This window comes from Oryzias latipes, chromosome 7 (genome assembly GCF_053564925.1).
Source record: "Oryzias latipes strain Hd-rR chromosome 7, Olatipes_Hd-rR_3.1".
Taxonomy (NCBI): Eukaryota; Metazoa; Chordata; class Actinopteri; order Beloniformes; family Adrianichthyidae; genus Oryzias; species Oryzias latipes.
In genome coordinates, this window is record NC_136243.1 from 18,473,411 (window position 1) to 18,492,735 (window position 19,325).

The 19,325-nt window shown below is 41.3% G+C and overlaps 2 protein-coding genes across 21 annotated transcripts; one reads left to right on the forward strand and one right to left on the reverse strand.

The window, feature by feature from the left end:
* Window positions 1-2,228: 2,228 nt before the first annotated feature.
* Window positions 2,229-15,550, reverse strand: raf1a (Raf-1 proto-oncogene, serine/threonine kinase a). Of its 15 annotated transcripts, none has more exons than XM_023956715.2 (18): window positions 14,356-15,550; window positions 11,480-11,705; window positions 11,266-11,378; window positions 10,575-10,677; window positions 10,326-10,483; window positions 9,754-9,843; window positions 8,977-9,130; window positions 8,479-8,598; window positions 8,294-8,318; window positions 7,944-8,059; window positions 7,740-7,857; window positions 7,553-7,637; window positions 7,268-7,444; window positions 7,149-7,195; window positions 6,947-7,065; window positions 6,656-6,787; window positions 3,079-3,213; window positions 2,229-2,984 (listed from the first exon to the last, which is right to left on the reverse strand). In XM_023956715.2, exons 2-18 carry the CDS (start codon window positions 11,678-11,680, stop codon window positions 2,844-2,846), a joined length of 2,034 nt encoding a protein of 677 aa, XP_023812483.1. In that variant the 5' UTR covers window positions 11,681-11,705; window positions 14,356-15,550; the 3' UTR covers window positions 2,229-2,843. The 15 variants fall into 15 exon arrangements, with proteins under 15 accessions (XP_023812483.1, XP_023812487.1, XP_023812484.1 ...); XM_023956719.2 differs by having other exon boundaries at window positions 14,342-14,667; XM_023956716.2 differs by lacking the exon at window positions 14,356-15,550 and adding an exon at window positions 13,958-14,078.
* On the forward strand, window positions 13,370-18,980 carry cnbpa (CCHC-type zinc finger, nucleic acid binding protein a). Of its 6 annotated transcripts, none has more exons than XM_004070547.5 (6): window positions 15,719-15,807; window positions 15,967-16,017; window positions 17,233-17,353; window positions 17,494-17,559; window positions 17,695-17,893; window positions 17,974-18,980. In XM_004070547.5, exons 3-6 carry the CDS (start codon window positions 17,236-17,238, stop codon window positions 18,089-18,091), a joined length of 501 nt encoding a protein of 166 aa, XP_004070595.1. In that variant the 5' UTR covers window positions 15,719-15,807; window positions 15,967-16,017; window positions 17,233-17,235; the 3' UTR covers window positions 18,092-18,980. The 6 variants fall into 6 exon arrangements, with proteins under 6 accessions (XP_078806577.1, XP_078806576.1, XP_004070594.1 ...); XM_011477296.4 differs by having other exon boundaries at window positions 17,233-17,347; XM_078950451.1 differs by lacking the exons at window positions 15,719-15,807; window positions 15,967-16,017 and adding an exon at window positions 13,370-13,508 and having other exon boundaries at window positions 17,233-17,347.
* Window positions 18,981-19,325: the final 345 nt, after the last annotated feature.

Below are 19,325 nucleotides of genomic sequence, written 5' to 3' on the forward strand. Positions count from 1 at the left end.
AATGCTTACCACATAAACCACCTTTTACTGAACAAAAACTACAGCCTTTTAATTGAAGTTGCTACTTTTTATTGCAGCTGCTTCAGACTCCTCTGGCACTCCAAAAAAGTAGTCCTGATGTCTTTGAAGTGTGCACCCATATTCATAAACTGAAAAACCTAAACCAAAAACACATGCTGTCCTACAACAGCCAGGATTCTAAACGAGACAAAAACAAAACCCAGCCTGAGGAAATAAATGCCTGACACGGAATGGAACAAAGTTCAAATCAAATCAAATCAAATCAAATCAAATCAAATCAAATGCATAAAAACTGCTTCTCCTGTTTTGAGCCGCTCAGAGCACGTTACATTTACACTTGTTTACATTGTAAACTTGCAAAATAAACCGAAGTTGTTTTTGCGTGGGATGGAATGGCAACAACAGTGTGCTAAAAACTATACCTGCAGTCTTAAAAAATGTGCAGTTTTTAAATACAAAACTTTATGAATAATTACTCAAGTATGGCAAATGACTTTCAGGCAAATCATTTAGACACCAAGTCATATGTTTTGATATGAAGTAAATGATAAGAGACTTTAATATGTTGTGTTTTATAAAATGATCATGTTAATATTAAAATTCTTTGAGATAGTTTTTTCCTCCCACATCAAAATACAAGGGCCTAAAATGCACCGTTTATTAGTATTTAAGAAATGGCGGTGTAGTGGTTGGCGCACTCACCTTAAGGCTAGGAGGCCCTGGTTTGAATCCCAGATGGGTTCTTTTGTGTGGAGTTTGCATGTTCTCCAAAGCGTACATGGAGGCACTCCAGCTTCTCCCACAGTCCAAAAACGTGCTTCACAGGTTGATTGACATTTCTAAGTTGCCCCTAAGTGTGAGAATGTGGCCCTGGGACAGACTGGTGACCTGTCCAGAGTGTACCCCACCTTCCCCCAGCACTAGCTGATATAGGCTCCAGCAACCCTGTGACCTCAAAAGGGAATCAGTGATTTCAGATAATGGACCGATGGCATTCTAATTTAGGTTCTACTGAAAGAACAGAGGTTTAATTTGAGTAAATGTGCAGCGATGAAAAAGAATGATCATAAATTAAAAAACATATATCTCTAAAATATATGGGACAATTTTGCTGAAGGATTATATAAAAACAAATTACCTCAGCTCTTTATAAATTACTGAAAAACAGAATCATTGTGAGCAGACGTTTGTCCTAAATGGTGGTCGGAGTTTTGGGAAATCAAGGTAAATACTAAGAGATCCCTCTTCTGAATTTGCTTCGAATGTCAATTACGTGAAATTCCAACCAAAACTTAGAATTGTGTATTTTATTCCAAACCCAGCAGAGCATTTCTAAAGAAACCTAATAATAGCTCAGCACTGTCACCAGGTGTTGAAAGTGGGTGGGCCTGGGGGAGTTGTGCAAACAAACATGAGGGAAATTTCAAAAGGTGTGACAAACCTGGAGGGTCACGGTCAGACCTGCAAGTAAGGAGGTCATTCTGTGCACAAATAGGACTTTTGATCACATGCACTTTCTTCCAGTAAAAAATATGAAGTTAAAGTAGGTCTTATATCTTTATGTCCTTACTAGTCTGACTCCCAAGTACTTTGGATTACTAAACAAAAAAAACCCACTAGGTGGGGCTAGAACATGTCTCTAAATAACAAAGCCTGTCGGGATGCAGCAGAACAATTTTAAAAGTAGATGTTTTGGCTGTTTTACTTTTTTGTATCAACTTTAACCCGACCTTACCTATGATGAAAGTAAGGTAAACTGGAACTTTATTCAAGTGTCTATGTTGCTGCTACAGTTCCTTTAAACTCAAGTGTACTACAGGACCTAAAGGTGAGTTTTTTTTAAAAACAGCATCTAACCGTCCTCTCCCCACCTGCTTGCTGCTCCCCTGAGGGTACGGCGGCTGGGAGGCGCACAGCGCCATCAGCCAATGGCGGATTTCCTCAGCTGTACATCGTGACGGTCTCCAGGGGAGGTTGCTTCTCTACAGCAAACATTACACCATGTGACAAAGAATGGCAGGACTTCTTTGAGCTGGGGATGTCAAATAAACACCAATGACCTCCTTTGCTGCCCTTTAGAATAAAGATTCTTATTTGTGTGAAGAATTTCTTTAGAGGTGACACAAGAAATGAGTGGTTAAATGCTTTCATATTTACGACACCTGTCAGCTTTATCATGAGAAGTAAAAAATAAAACTGAGCAGAAACCATTTTTAAAACCTTTACTTTTGCTTAAATGTGCAGATTTCCATTATTCACACTCGCTGTCAGACAGACTTTGGATTAAAACAAAAGAGAACCCCAATAAAGGCAAGAAGAACCCCCCAAAAAATCCCCATATTTACTCCATTACCGTTTAAGACGATGCAAAAATCAACTACTGTGCAACTAGATCGACTACTTCCAACGGCTTTGTGACAACCACAAGTGAAGGAGGGGAAACTGCGCAGGCTCTGAAGTCCATGCTTTGTTTCTTCAGGGGGGTTTTCAAAAGTCCTCAGGTCCTGCGCCTCACAACACAGACAAAGATCTGCTTCCAAAACTTCCTTCAAGATCTCCTGTGTCTCAGGTAGCTGTGTGTGCATATATTTACAGCCTAAACCAAAAAACCTTTCAGATACTCCTTCAGACATGATGTACCTGTAGGATGACCTTCCCCCTTCATATGAGCACCCATGCTGTCCCATAATCCAACGGTTTAGGTGATCTCCCTCCTTCCCTTCCCTCTTGCTTTTGAGCATGGCCTTCTATATGATTGCAGGGAGTTGTGCTTGATTTTGGAGGAGAGGGGTCAGGAGAAGGAAGCGGGACGGTCTGAGCCTTCAAAAGACGGGCAGTTTGGTGGAAGTCAGAGTGTAGGTGTTGATGTCTTCCGGGTGGGAGGCTCTGTGCAAGGACGGCTCCGAGGCACTGCGGTTGATCTTTGGGAGGGCGTGCTGCAAGAGCTCGATGGAGGACAGGATCTAAAAGAGACGGAGGAGGGAACGACGTGAGCGGAACAGAAGCAGAACATATTCCCTCGGGTCGGAAGCTAGAGTTTCAGAGAGCGGCTTTCACCTGCGGAAAGAGAGGCCTCTCGTCCTTGGACTTCTTGATGCAGTCGGCCACCAACCTTTTCATGGCCTTGGGGCAGTTCTTGTAGAGCTTACTGAGGTCTGGGGACAGACAGCATCTTCCCACCATGAAAATAATCTGCAAGGTAAAGGTCAAAGGGTACTGTAGTTTATAAGTTGTGTGTGATTTTTTTTTTGTATAGGCTGGCCAGGGGTGCAACTTCCACTCAGAGGGGACTTACATGTGATCTTTTAAAAACAAACGTAGAGACATATATTTATTATTTTCCTTCTAACAACTGGTTGCCCTTTCACAATTGTTTCTCACTGACAACCGCTAGAGAACACTCTAGGGGTATGTATCAGTATTTGCTATTAAAAACAATGCAGAAGAAAAAAACTCTGTCCAAAATAAACATCTGATCATTTCCTCCTGAACTTTATATTATTTTTCTTATTTGACATTATTATTCTTGTTTTTATCGTTTCCTTTCTCTGACTAATGCGGGACGGTAAGTCTCAAACTGGGTTACAGTAGAACGTAAAAATCGCAGTTGGTTCGAATTTCTTTGGGTTTTCTTATTTTTTTTTTTTTGCTTCTGCGACTTATACTCCAGAAAATACGGTAATCAGCACTAAATAAAAGTGACGGCACTTGAAAGAGCTGACCAGCTGAGGTCAGAGTCATACTGCAGGGGGACAGACGAGCCTGAGTCAGCAGTCTGCCCTGCAAGAACTTTCTAAATACACCCAGTGAGTCTAAGGTGACAGACATTTAAAACACTGGAGCTATTGTGAAGGCACAAGTGCACAATGCTGCAGAGAGGCGAGATGAAAGGAGCGCTTTATGCGCCTGCCAGAACCGCTTACGACAAGTTACAGTATCGACGGGGACAACAGTGGATTGAAGTGCTCGTATGGGGAGACTTTGTTCACAACAGACAAAAAGCCCACTACAGATGGACAAATGCAGTCACGCTCACACACCCCGTTTCTTACATAGGGTTGTGTTACAGCATCTAAAATTAGCCTAGAGGTGTCCATCCCGGGAGGGTGACGGGGTTTGGGCAACTTCCACAGCTCTTTTTCATCCAGCGCCACGCCATCTTCACGCCCGGACCCAAACAAGAACTTTGCTAAGACAAATGTCTGCAGTTCCAGCTCTGAGTGACGGTCAGGACTGCCACAGTGAGAGACACTGTGCGGTATTGCTATGACGATCCATACTTTTCTTTAAAGTAAATTTTATGTTGATTATTTCGATGATGTATTGTGATTTTAATGCATTTTTCTGTTTTGTGAAGCACCTTGAATTACTTTGTGTATGAATTGTGCTATAAACTTGCCTTGCCTTGCCGACCGTAATGTGGGGATGATAGAAAAGTGTCTATTGTGCCATTTCTCTCTCTATTTGATCAAATATTACAACAAATGTCTCATGAAATAGCCTGTGACGATTGTATCAATGTTGTCAAAATGCATTCTATTTTTTGAGGGTAAAATAAAGAGAAATAAAAAAAAGATTTTTTGCAGAGACTCCATCTTGGGGTTTTTCGACATGACGCTGCTTTACGTTCTTTGAGTCGGACTAGACGTGATTTAGCTCACCGCTTTTCCCCACGTCACAATCCATTGGAAGTATTTCTACTGCGGAAATGGTCAAAGAGTAACGGTAGTTCGAGCCTGTTATTTTGAGGTTGCTGGCGACATCTCCGCTGTCAAAGGGTTTTTAACATGCGAGTTTGGTTCAACCTCAACGTTTCATTTAGACACCACTTTACTATAAGACCGTGATTCATATCGTGATACAGTGATCCATCGCTATATTGCAATTCATCTTTAGCCGTCTCGCTGTTTCGCGGAGTTGTTTCTATGTTTTATGAGAGAAGATAAATCTTTGTAAATCCACAAACAAATTAAATACAAGGTCAAAACAATGTGAAAATTGTCTTTACAAAAAGAGGTAAAAGCTCCACTGAACTATATGCAAAGTTGTAAAGATTTATTCCAAGAGGGTATCGCAATAATGTGTTATAACTCTTCCTATGCTCGTCTTAAACCAGAAATTTCAAAGCTCAAATTTTTTTGAAACCTTCAAAAACTTTGATGAAAACTATACTAATGGGCTGGTTGGTTTCATCGCTGCCTCATTGTAAACAGTCGATGTGATTGGCAAACTCACCGGTGAGTTCAGGAACAACTGAGGGTTCATTCATTTCCATACATTTGATGTATTATGGGAATATTATTTTGGAGGAAATCTGGCAAAACCATTGAAATGCTGCATAAGAGAGCATAAAAAACTGCTAATGAAAACAATTAAAGTTTTCTCTGGATCATCCTACAAAGAGCAGTCATGTAAAAGCTGCAGATCTATCTTTAAAAACAAATTATACAGTTTAAACTGAACATGAAAAAACATGCAGCCTTAAATAAACTGAAGTGCAGAACTGATGGCCAAAACCCACATGAGTGAAAGTAAAAATTCCATAGTTTCTAATCACTTTTTTACTACGTTTTTACATTGTATTTTTCCAGAACTGAAAATAACTAAAAAGTGCGGCCGCAGACACGCCCATCACTAAGTGGTTTTGCGTCTGTTATCGGCCGGCCGCGTGAGTCACTTCTGTTTTTCCAACTTCCCCCCTCTGTTCTCCGTCAACAATATAACTGAACAGAAACGTTTCAAAACCAGAGCTTTGTAGGTTTAATTAAAAGCTTCCACCTCTGATCCACACTCGTCTAAAGTACCTAATGATGTCGCTTCCCAAATGCAAAACAAAAACTTTTTCAGAGAAACATGTCACAATGAGGGGAGCAATAAGTGGATTCAGATTAAGTTTGACTGAAACTGTGGTTAGCTGTGTCTGAGGATACCACAAGTTTTGTCTTTGATATCCTTAATTATTATGTTTAAGGGACAAAGTCAAAGAATTCTGTCACTTTAGGTCCCTTTAAAGACCCATTTTGATTATTTTTTAACTATTGTAAGAGCATTTCCAACTATGATGACCGTTTTTTGGCAAAATCCGAAAACCTGTCATTTTCTAGGACTGTTTCTGCAGAACAGCAGTCCATTAGCAATTCACCTCCGAGTTGTGGGCGGGACCGTTGGCATGGAGCAACCCAGACCCCCCTTCCCTTCGATGTTGTGCACAAACATGTTCTTTTTATTCTTTTTTTTTATCAATTTGAATGAAGAAATGGTCAGAAATACAGTTTCAAGTTTAATTGTATTGATATATGGAAGGTAAAGGCAAGTTTCATCGGAAAAATGCCACAAGAACAATCTAAAAACACCATTTTCATCTGAGTGGCTCTTTACAAGAAGGATGTGATTGACGGCACACTTTAAGCCTTTCTCCACCATGAGTTTTCTGGAAAATGTCTGTTTTTTAGGAGGAAAAAATTTATGAATGGAGCGTCACAACCGTGGCTTTTCCAGGTCATCTTAAACTAATTTGTGAGTTTGCGATTCTTTGGCAATGGCTTTTTGAATCTGATATCACCTTGAATTTCTTCAATCTTTTTTTTTTTTACACTCTTGTGCACAACGGATGTTACAATACCTGTGATTTTACCTGATCTCTGTTTGCGATCTGGGAGTACGGGAGCTCTCCTGTCATGAGCTCAAAGAGAACAATTCCATAGGAATAGACATCAGATTGGAAACTGTAGGGGTTATTATCCTCCATCCGGATAACCTCAGGAGCCTGTCAGTCACAAGAAAAGAAAGAAAGCTTTTTATAGTTGGCATCCACTAAAAGAATCATTTAACTTTTTGTCTATTTCTAAGTTGTTGTTGTTGTTTTGTTTTTTTAACAAAATCCTGCTGTTGGGACACTGCTTGTGATCTTGATGGAGTTACTAACCATCCAAAGAATGGATCCGGAAGGTTGCTCCACCTGATGTGAGCCGCTCCACCTGGCCTTCACCGTTGCAAGACCAAAGTCCCCAATTTTCACTGTTAGCCCTTCATGCAAAAAGATGTCTGCAATTTTGTCAAGGATTTACACAAGGAAACACAATTCATTCAGAACTTTGCACGTTTTAGTGAAAAAACTGAAAGGATACTGTTAGACTTCATGTCCCGGTGGATGATGTTCTTAGCATGAAGATAGCTACAATAGAAAAATGGAATATTAGACAGATTTCCTTTGAAACACGAGGGGAGTTCTCCTTTTGTGACTTACTCCATGCCCTGAGCTGTCTGTCTGGCAATATCTATAAGCTGGATCATCTTGAAATTAGTCTCCAGGACGTGAATGTGTTTGTAGAGGCTGCTGCCCTCACACCACTGGGTCACAATGGCGAGGTTGTCCTTCGTCATGTAGCCCATGAACAGCAGGATGTTGACATGTCGAGTTTTCCTGCACCCACAAACAAAGAGGAGCAAATCCACAAACAGGGAAATGCCACAATGCAAATACAGTTTAGGTAAAGGTTTGATACAGATGGAAGACAGTCAGTCCATTTACCTCAGGACTGCCACTTCATTTCTGAATGCCTGGAGCTGCTCCGGTGTGGGGTCAGTCACCTTTAAAATCTTTACTGCTACATCACCTGCGAATGACAGCTATGAATTAAGCTCATATCAAAGGAGGCGTGCTTCTTTCTTCTTTGATGCTGAATATGTGTAAAGTCTGGGATGAGCATGTCTCATACCGTGCCATTTTCCTTTGTATACAGTTCCAAAGGAGCCCGAACCGATGCGGGAGTGCAGATACACCTCACTGGCTTCAATCTCCCAGTAGTAACTGGAGTCGCGCTTATCTCGAGGCTTCTGGATGGACAAAAAACCAACCAGACGTCGCACCTTTAAATAAGACGTGACAAGCTCGTATTTTCGTCTGTGCCGACGTGACTTACAATTTTATTTTTCTCCTGAGCAGTGAAGGACGGGGCCCTCTCCCTCTGGGCAGGGGTGGGGGTCTTGGATTGTGAATGGGACCAGCCTGTTGGGCTCTGGTTAGGTGAACTCCCCGCTGCACGAGCACAGAAAAAATGCTCACAGGTGCACGGCAAAACATTTATTTTTAAATTAATAGTCCAGCGGGCAAAGATTAGCTGAGGCTGTTTAAGTGTAATGCATTGTTTTCAGATATCAAATCTCTCTTTGTAACAGGTTCCTCTAAAAGAGGCTGTGGCAGGAAGCAGTATGTACGCAGACTGACAATTATGTGGAAAGTAAAAGAGGAAGAGTGACGCAGCAGACTTACCTGAGTCATGGTCTCGCATTGCATCCTAGAAAAATAAAAGCCACATTTAATTAGGATTAATAACCTTACTCAAACTGAAGATTACGAAAGCCCACGCCATGCTGCCATGTGTGGTTTTAAACCCAGGCGATAAGATGTGAAGACAGGTAAAGGCATGCCAGTCAGACTGCACACAGCTCTCTAACCTGTTCTGGACTCTCAGATGGGACCTCAACAAAAGACTGGGAGAAGTGCACAATACCTACTTTCCTCTTCAGCCAGAATCTGTGGCACCAGGAGCTGGCAGAGGGGCTCAGGCAGTCTAGCTACTCCACAGTAAGGGACAAGACAACAGGCCAAAGAGGAGACAGAATAGAGAGGGAAGTGAGGGTGAAGAAAAAGGATGCTAACTGGACAGCACACAGAGGGCTTTATTTAGCCTGTAAATCACAACACTACTGCCTTGAATTCAAATGGCCACATTTATTCAAAGATCTAGTTGGAGGCGGGATGTCAGCTCTGAGGAGATTTGGGATTCACAGGTTGTGAGGAAGAGGAGCGTGAGACTAATGAAGAAAAAGAAGGGGAAAAGGTAGAACAGGGAAGGCAGAAATACTTGGCATGCCTAAGATGTATGTAGGCTGACAAGAAACACGGGGATATTTCAGGACCTGCTGGACCAAGACAGGGTGGTGTGGAGTTACCTCGATCATGCTGCTGTCTACAGGCAGAGTGGTGCTGCCCATGTGGACGTTTGGTGTAGACGTGGAGCGCTGCCTCTGGGAGAGACCTCCGCCCGGCGGCGTGTAAGGCTCTGTGTCGTTGAAGGCGTGGGAGGTGGAGAATCTGTGGGCGGAGCTGTGGAGGCCCCCAAAAAGGAAAACGTTCATTTTATAAGTGACCTTCTCTTGCTACCATTTCCGTCCTTTACTTTTTCTTAGCTAAACCATATTTATTTTAGTTCAGGAGTGAATGCACTCCAAAAAAAATCCAAAAATGTAAAACGTCAGTAATGATCTAATCTGGATCCTTTCTTGTGTTCGGTTGAGATTGCAGAAGCATTTAGAGATGAAGGTTAACTGATCAGGCCAAAACCTGTCAGACAACACCATGACTTTGTCTAAAATGACTTCAGAGTTTCTACAAAGACAATGAAAACCAACTGCATGCATCCGCTCTGCTTGTTGCAAACTGTCCCGCTTTTGAGGATCCTGAAAATAGAATACATTTAATACTTTGTGGCCGCTAATCTGGTGGCTCAAATAGCTTCGATTGTCTTTTGTGCCGTTTTATTCGCTCCCAGAAACTCTGTTCACGCCCGGTTAGATAAACCGGTGAACTGGGGAGCATTCGAGAAGATAACATAAACATCCTTAAAACGGAGATTTTTGTTAAAACAAACTGCACTTAAAAATACGGCAGCAAGCATCAATCAAACAATCTTTTGAGGATGAGACGGAGGCCAACAATCACAATCTCACCTTGGAAAGCGAGTTAAGGAGTCCCTCACACGCCGGGAAGTTGGCGGCGGGAAGGACGGGCCGCCGCTCTCCCCGGGTGTCGGACATAACCTGAAGGTACGAAAACCATTTAAAACGAATGCTGACAATCATAAACATCTCGATCACCAACATTTGCTTCACTAAATAAAGGAAAACATGTTGTTTTTTACTTGGATAGTGGTCATGTCTCAACAGAGAAACTACTGAAATTTTTTTCTTTTTTTAGAATTCCTTCACATTCCTCTACTCCCAGCACTGTCTGCTTATAGTCTGGTTTTATTGCTTATCTTTGAAGAAAATTTAAATAATAAATTTGCATACATGAAATAAAATGAAAAGACAACTTCTACATTCACTAAACAAACATGCAAATGATTTTTAAAAAGTGCAGCAGCAGTTGACACGAATTTCCTCTTTGGTCTTGGTGACCTTTCTACTTCTATGGCAACTAAACCGAACGACGATAATGGTGAAGGTAAAAATGACCAAAAACCACTTGATACATCTGTGCACAAATAGCTACTTTATCCAATAACCTCCTAAATACTTACAGGAGTTGTCTGATATTGCTCCAGTCCACACACATTGTGGGCACTTTGGTGCTACAATGCTCGTGGAATTTGTAGCCGCAGGTTTGGCAGCGGAATCCATTCAAGAGAAACTTCTGGCAAATGTCACAGAATGCTAGCTTGAGATATGTTTTACGAACCTGAAAATGACGACAACACCAACAACAAAAAATATAGTGTTGATGTCTGGAAATCTATGAAATGTTTGTCAAAGATACTCAGACCACATACAAAGTTATGCGTCGTCAAGGGAACGTGATCTAAAACCTCCACCAGCAGCTCTTCTCCAATCAGAGAGGTCGAGTCGGTGTTCCAGTCCATCCTTAGTTTCTTGCTAGTGAAAAAAGAAACAAGACAGCCAACACATAAATAGAGCATCTTAAAGATCTGTGTGTGTTGGATCTTTACAGTCCTACTCCGATCATCTTTTGCAGAGTGACAGTGGTTTGTTAAACATTAAAATCTGAATTGTGGACGGGACTGTTGGCACGGAGCAACCCCGCCGCCCTTCCACTCCCCATTGCTGAAAAGCTCTCTGTTTACACGCCCTCCCGCTAGCTGACAGCCCCTCACAACCCCCACTTAACATTAACGGTGCAACGAAAACAGAACGCAATATTGGAAGTCTCCAGCCGTACAGTTTTTAACCAGATGTCAGCTTGGATGAGGAAAATGAAGACGTACATCGATCTAGTCGTGTGGCCCACCAAGAGTATTTTCAACGTCACAAATGCACTCTTTTTCAACTGAATGTTTTCATCTGCTCTCAATTCATACAATTTGAATAAAATAATCCTCAGAAATTCATTTTTGAGCTAAATTTTCATTTTATATGCCACTAGAACATGTTTAGAAACACAATTTTCCTCAGAGTGGGTCTTTAAACCCCTGCTTAGAAAACACTTTTAGTTCTAAAACTCACTTGGTCTGTCCTGGATGTAGCCTGAAGACGGCGCAGCACTGAGGCTGCAGGCCTCGCACTTTCAGCGCTTTAATGAGGCAGTTGAAAAGAGTCATACCCGGTCGTACGTTAACCTGACACAGAATGGGAATTAGTTACAACATGTGTGCACTGTTTTGGAAGTCGATTTCAGAGTCCTGGAAATAGGCATGAAGTTTTGCGCTATTGAACTCACCACAGTGCGCTGCTGGTTTGGGAGGTAGACACGGATTGTGCTGCTGGCCTTGGAGTCTGGTGTCCTGCTGTCGTCTGAGGAGCGTCGCTGGCTGGGAAAACCCTGGACCATGGTCGGGGAAAGGCAGGGGCCCTCAAATGCAGAGTCCTTCATTCCAAATCCATTGCTCAGAGTCCTCCAAGCTCCCTGAAGGTGCTCCATTAGTAAGGCGAACTGTCACGATAGTCTAAAAAAAAAATAAGATGGTCAAGAGCTCAAGCATCTTTTTGGGAGAAGTTGTAAAAGATTTGTTGTGCAATTTTGGATTAGGCCTAGCACAAAACGGAAAATGTATCGCCATGGTGATACCAGCCTGTGCAATACACGTATTGCAAAAGACGTCGTACACTGCAATAAATGGTTACCTTAAATGTTTGCACACATGTTAAAACAATTTCATGGGAGCTTGACATACTTAAAAAATATTGTCTCTTGCACATTTGACCAATCAGATGTCCCCTTTACATCTTTGATCAATCGAGTAAAGCCCTGTTTTGTTAGATGCTCGCCTCCTATGTAGACTGGGTCATGTGGAGAAAAATTATTATTTAATTATTATTATTTATTATTATTATTATTTATTTTTTTGCTAAACAGCAATACTCAGCCGACAGCAACATTTGCCTCTTATTAAGGCGGAAAACATTTTATTTAGATGTCAAAAATTGGAATTGAGGTCATCTCTAAATATAATCTCACTAGGTATGCCCTCACCAGATTAAACTAAGACTAGGGCCCTTTCAGAGGGGGCTGCAGCAGCCGTTAAAACAGTATTACAACAAAATTAAGGACATTTTGGCTAATGTAACACAAAATCTGAGACAAATGAACCAATTGCACAACGTGCAACGACAACAATTGAACTAAATATACGTTCAATGTTTGACCTGAAATATAGGAATGATGATAACAATCAGGATTTGTGTACCATTTAAAACCACACACATAATAAGCAGAGCTAAAAATAACTGGAGTCAGTGTTCACAGCTTGGGATGAACCATCACAACCGAACCCTCTGCTTTGTTTCTAGTGCACACTGTGGCCTTATGTTGTAAATATAGATACACACATACAGGTAGTGTTTTTCCCGGTTTACTTTCACCCTCCCTCCCAAAAAAAAAAACCCCTTTTCCAGTTACCTCTATTGTGTTTTACCCCAAAACGTGCAGTCTCCGAGGGCAATATTTACTGTAAAGTAGTACTGGCTAGCTGTCACGGGAGCCATGATTAATATGCAGAAAAGTTTTTTTTTTTAACTGTACTCTGCAGGACAAGAGCTTTTATCCATCCACAAGACAGTATTTAACTTTGGGGGTGAAATACAGTCCCCATATTTAATTTTATAGGCGGTTACGCCACTCAAACTCCAATGAAAACAATCAGCTCCAAACCCTGAGTTTGAAGTGTGGATAAAAACTTTATCAGCAGCGTAGCACTGTTTGATGACGTATGGGAACGTGTTAAGGTAGCAGAGCATTAACAAATAAAAGCTGAATTAAACGAAGACCGTGTCTAACATGGCAACTCTACCAGTGGGTAACGGTGATGTTATGTGAGGCCTTATAGTTCCTGTTACAACAGTTAGAGTCTGAAGGCCCTCAGAGGCGAACCGTTTCGCCAATAAGTGAAGTCCAAAGCTATCCTAGTACTCGGTTTCCCTTCGTTTCGAGAGTCCATTTTTGTGTCCGCGTGCGCTCCGTGGAAGTAAATTAACTCCTCGCGCGAGCTAGCAAACACAAGCAAGACATGCTGCAAGCTGCAGCCAGTACGTGCTCACCAAGAGAAGTTCAAAAACTTGGGCTCCGCCATAACTTCAGGAAAAAGTGGCGTCGGTGACATCATCAGGATTTTTTTTTTGCAACGCATTCAAAGAAAAGATGGAGAGAACGTCAGGACTGCTGAAACGGGGGGAGACGTGTATCCGCCGGTTCGGTTGTGTCGAATAATCCTCTGCGTCCGGAGAATGTTGCATTCATATAAAGGTCACAGGCGAGTCTCTTTCACGGAAAACTTTCCTTCTTCCTCGTCTCCCGGTGGTTAAATTGGAACAAAAATGTTGTTCGCATAAAAAGTCAGACTGTACTGAGATTTTTTTTAATTCACCTTTAAAGTCGAACCTCCATTAGTTTCTGCAAGTGCTCCATTATTTACATTGTTTAGATTTGAAGGCGTGCGTCCGCCCGACGCCACGGATTGAAACTAGACCTTGCAGTCAAAACAAGACCTGCAAGCATCGCTCACGCTGACTGCGCAGCTGGAGGACCAGCCGAAGTCCTCCCACTTCTTCGGCTTTATTCGTAAATAATTGAAAAGAAACAGTTTTGTCTGTAATACAGACCTGTGAAGTCATATTTTACACCGGATTTCGTCCATTCTTATCCCCCAGTAAGTGTTCGTTTAGGCTATTTTGCTTCAAAAGCGCATTTATGTTTACTTACGTTTGCAAATCTTTCAGAAAACGCAAAAAGCTAATGGACTTACACCGGAGGTCTTCATTGGTTTACGCTCATGGCTAATAAGTATTTCATTACATTTCCAAGCGCGCCACCTGGTGGCACAGACGGGTTATTGCAACCCTGAAATTTATCTGCTTCTTTGTAGTAAATCTGAGCCAAAACTGACATATTTGGTCTAAAAATATCAATAAACCACAATGTGAAGCCATGTAATATAAATAATCACAATACAAACTGGTATTTTAGCCAAGTAGAACAAAAGAACCACGTCATTACTTGTTCTACCTTTGTAAGATCTTTAACCATAATAATTTCTGGCAAGTAATGTCCATTTATTCTTAAAGCAGTATCATTCTGAAAACATACCAAACTTATCTCACCATGTGATCATCATCTCTGTGACGTCCTGGCCTGAAAGGATCCTCCGAGGTCCCCTTATCCCAGATGGCTCCAGTATCCTCCAAAGCAATGAAGGAGTTTTATCATCATACCAGGCAGTGTGTTGTGTCCTGAGCGCTGGATATCTCCATGAGCAGCTCTTTGCACAGTTTTACCAAGACAATAAAGCCACAAAGCTGTAGGTTTATTCTATACTTTCCCAATAAACACTTTTCATCTGTAACTATCCGTAACTTCACATTTCACCCATCTTCTCCGACAGCAGGCTTTTCTAACCCAATCTCAGAAGTAACTGAAACACAGAAATACTAAACAGTGTTCCAGTGAGGATGGGGCAGGGCTTTGTCATGGGGCTGGCTTTTAAGGTGCTCCAGCCCATATGCAGAACCACAACTCTGTTTTTAGTGACGCTGAATAAAATCCATCATTTTACACAATCCAGATCGATCCATTACAAGTTATTAGACATGATCAGATTTAATAGGATGCAAAAATGAGATATTAGACAAATCAAACGACGAAAGCTTTCCATCCAAATCCACCTTAAGACTGGTGAAAGCGTCTCTTCCACGTATTGATCTAGGAGAGCACTCAGGACAGTTAGCTGAGATGTTTTCAGCTCCTATGACATGTGTACCTTTCAATACTCAAAAATAAATAGAAGACTGATGAAATATTAAAGTTTATTGTTTTACAAACAAACAATGACATAAACTATAGGTTGAATTGACCCATTATTAGTTTAATTCCAGTAAACAGCTTAAGGATCTGTCTTTTTACTTTATTTCTTTAAATTTGGCTTATTTGGAATAAAGATAATTGTAATACAGCTGTTGTTTACAGTCTATTAAAATCGGAGTTATTCAGTTATTTACTTTCACATTTCTCATGTATTTTAATTTTTTTTAATGAAAAAGTGTTAAAATATTTTTTTTAATTCAGCCACTAAAAATCAAACCTCCATGCAATTTCCAAATTGCATGAATGTAGATCCAAAACCAGATTGGTTGACATTAAAAATGTGTTAATTACATAAAGAGTTTCCCCCTTAATTTTAACATGAATTTAGCTTGGCTTCAATTGTATTATGTTTCTCTTAAACTTTAAAGTGCTGCCATGTTTGGTGTTCTTCCTAGCATACGGGCGGTACTCGCACTTCCAGATGTTTTAGATGTCTGAAATGAAGCGAAGAGAAAACGACTAATTTAGCGGAGGAGGGAAAAATATGGACCGTCTCATCTCAACGATTAGCCTATTTGGAGGGGCGGTGTCCAGGCTTCTTGGTCTGTGATTGGTTACTTGGCGAGCACGTAGCCAATCAGAGGGCGAGTTTTTACTGGATACTGTGAATGACAATTCAGGAACTCCTGCCTGCACCGCATGCAGCGCAGAGGAGGAGGCGTAAACAGTGACATAGCTAGGTAGCCATAAAGGTAAGCAATAAAACGGCTTTGCGATATTATAACCGTTTGGTGTTAAAGGTCTTTTGCAACATTTGTATTTATGAATCAAAATGTCAACCAGCGTAGACGTTTGATTAATTTTGTTGTGAATACGGCTTACTGTCAATTTGTTTGCTCTCACTAACTCAGCATCGGCTTCGTAGTCCGGCCTGCTAACGTTAGCACATCACAACGACTTTGGTGAGTGCGCCCTGGCGGGAAATTTCGTTTATACGCAATATTGAATCTGATACTCCTGGAAAAACACTTAGCGCAAGGAACTATCGATAATAACCCCGGATCGGCATCCTTTTACTGGGCAGCGATGATTGATCGTCGACTGAACCGCGTTTCTTGGTCATGAGGTGGTTAGCTGAGCTCGCGTGCGCTAGCCAGCAACGGTCTCGCGAGTGCGCAGAAAAATCAACGTGACTAGGCCGACGCTCATGCTGCCTCAACCTCTGGCATTTCTGTTGCTGTGAGCGCCTAAACGCTTCAGAGCCACATGTTCTGTGTTGGGCAATTTACACACGAAACCCCCCACAAGGTATTTAAAACAGCATAAAGCGTTTCACTGTTTGCAAAACGCCCCATCAATTTGGTTGAGTTTGAAGGCATTAAATCAAAACACGATGCGGCGTGCTGGCCCCTGGACATAAAGTTACCCACGGCATGGCCATCCTCCGGCCTCTAATGGCGTTTGGCTTAAAATAAAACCAGCCAATATCTCAAGTTAGGATTTGTATTTCTTCTTTTCAAAGTGTAGCTTTTAAAGTCACACAAGTTATGCTTTTAAAGTATTAACTTTTTAAATCACATGTTAATTGGGGTTAATGAAATTTCAGCAAAGAAGTGTTTAAGGGACAATTGCTCACGAGTTAATTAATACTTGGTCCTGTTTTATTTATGACAGCCAGTATATATATTTTTGCTAACTTTAGTCTAAAAGAAAGCTAAACAATTTATGAACTAAAGCCCTTCTTGACTTCATGTCTTCAGCAGACTGAAGTTTGGCCCTATGACAATCACAACATGATCCCACTGAGGACATCTTGTAAGTTAGTCAGTGTAGCTGCTAATTGTAGTTTATTGGCTTCATTTGACAGTTAGGATTGCAACATTAGATGAAAATTAAAATAGATTAAAAAAAATCCCTCTCTGATTGTAGAGTAGACCCTCCCATTTAGTCATTTGGCTTGTAATTTGTGATGGGAGTCCTGTGTTGAACTGAATTGGTTTGCTAATACTAAAAAACACAATAAAGTTGCATGTTACAAATGCTAAGATCACGTCAAAATCTCCCATGAATCCACTGAAATTTCAGGAGAGAACGTGTCCTTGCTGATTAGTTTGCTCCACCCCACTATAGGTTTCTTTAAGCACATATAGTTATTTTAGTTTTGTGTCTGTTTTTAGGTAATGGAGATGAGCAGCAACAGCGAGTGCTTTGGTTGCGGACGCCCTGGGCACTGGGTCAAGCACTGTCCCAACGCCAGTGGGACGCGTGGCCGTGGCAGGGGCCGGGGACGAGGCAAGGGTACTACACATTACTATGACTACGGCTAGAGTAGTTCACCTGCACCTCACACGTTTTTACACATCTTTTTCTCTAATTTTGAAGCAAAATGTTTAATAATTATAGTAAAAGTAACGTAACATGCTCTCTTGTGTTTTCAGAGCTGTTCTGTTATCGCTGTGGTGACCAGGGACACATGGCCAGGGATTGTGACCAAACTGAGGATGGTGTGCAGCTTTTTTAGTATAAAAAAAAAAGTATTGACATGTTAAAACCAAAGCATCCAATTTAGTAATTTTGGACCTATTTTCTTTAAGCTAACAGTAGTTGTAAACTGCTTTTTTTTGGCTTGCGTTTATTAGCGTGCTACAACTGCCACAGGAGTGGTCACATTTCCAGGGATTGCAAGGAGCCCAAGAAGGAAAGGGAGCAGCTGTGCTACACCTGCGGCAAAGCTGGCCACATGGCGCGTGACTGCGACCATGCCAACGAGCAGAAGTGCTACTCCTGCGGTGGGTTCGGTCACATCCAGAAGCTTTGCGATAAGGTGAAATGCTACAGGTAAGTTTCCCCGTCTTTTTCAGACGTGCACGTTTGTCATCTTGGGTTGGTCACGTGGCCCCGTTCCTCCTCTCTTGCAGGTGTGGTGAGATCGGTCACGTCGCAGTGCATTGCAGTAAAGCCAGCGAGACTAACTGCTACAATTGTGGAAAGGCAGGCCACCTGGCAAAAGAGTGCACCATCGAAGCGACCGCATAAGCAGTGCCCTCTGTTGCCCCTCCTTTATTTTTCGGATTGATGGTTGGTTGTATTATTTTCTCTGAATCCTCTTCACTGGCCAAAGGTTGGCTAACAGAGGCTAGTCCCGGGCCAGTGAGCCTCTAGACATGTAATACAATGAAAGGGGTGAAAAAATATCTTTCTGCATTCAATACAAAATAAAATGTTTTAGTTTGGTAGCGGTGTTATGTATAATGCTTTGTTGAAGAACCCCCCCCTTTCCAAGCCACTGGTGATCAGCGATGAACAAGTGGGACTAAACAAACGGGAATCTATAGGACCTCTGAGCTTGTGGATGAGCATCTCAGTCAAATGAGATGGAAGACTGGTGTAAATGGAAACCAAACTGCCATGTGTGGTTTATTTTGGGTTGTTTTAGTGGAATATGAGTTGGCCAAGAGAGTACGACATGGAAACAGTTCATAACATGATGCATTTCAGCCCATACAAGCAGCTACAAGTGGGCTATAACAAATTTACTTGTTATATTACTAAGATTTCAAAACAATTTTTTTTTTCAAGGTATAAAAAGAAAAACACGCTCTTTTATAGAAATCTGTTTACAATTTAAATATCACTCAGTAGTCCAAGGTAGAGTTTCTCCCTTAAAATGCCTTTTTGTTTTTCATGCCTTGGCAAAAACATTTGAACATCAACAGTTGTCAGAACTGCAGAATTTGGAGTTATTTGGGAACGAAACAATGTTTTCTCTGAAATCAAAATGTTATTTTTGTACAATATCACTTAGACTACTGTATAAATACCATTTGCTTGTACTCAGTTTTTAAGTCGGAAGGAAAGTGCAACTGAAGTCCTAGATAATAGAAATGTAATTTTAAACTATCAATAAAGCTGGAGGAGCACGGGGTGGAGCTGTCTGGTTTCTATGCATTTATTTTTTACAGGAACTTGTGATAAACAGTAAAATTTCTCACTTATGGCAAGTAAAATGACTTCAAAGTAATAAATGTTGCATGCAATGTCTGCTTCATTTTAGCTACATTTGGACTTGTATAGTTACTAAAGAGGTGTGTAGCGGTTTTATTTATTGTATGTCTGATTGCGTGTTTTTGAGGGGATACGTTTGTTTTTCCACATACAGAAGGTGTAGAAATGTCTCGATAAAAACGAGATGCACTAAGAATGGAGTTGCTGTACTTAACTGGAACAAGCCAGTTCGGTGCCCTATTTAGCAAGTTCACATCTTTTTAAA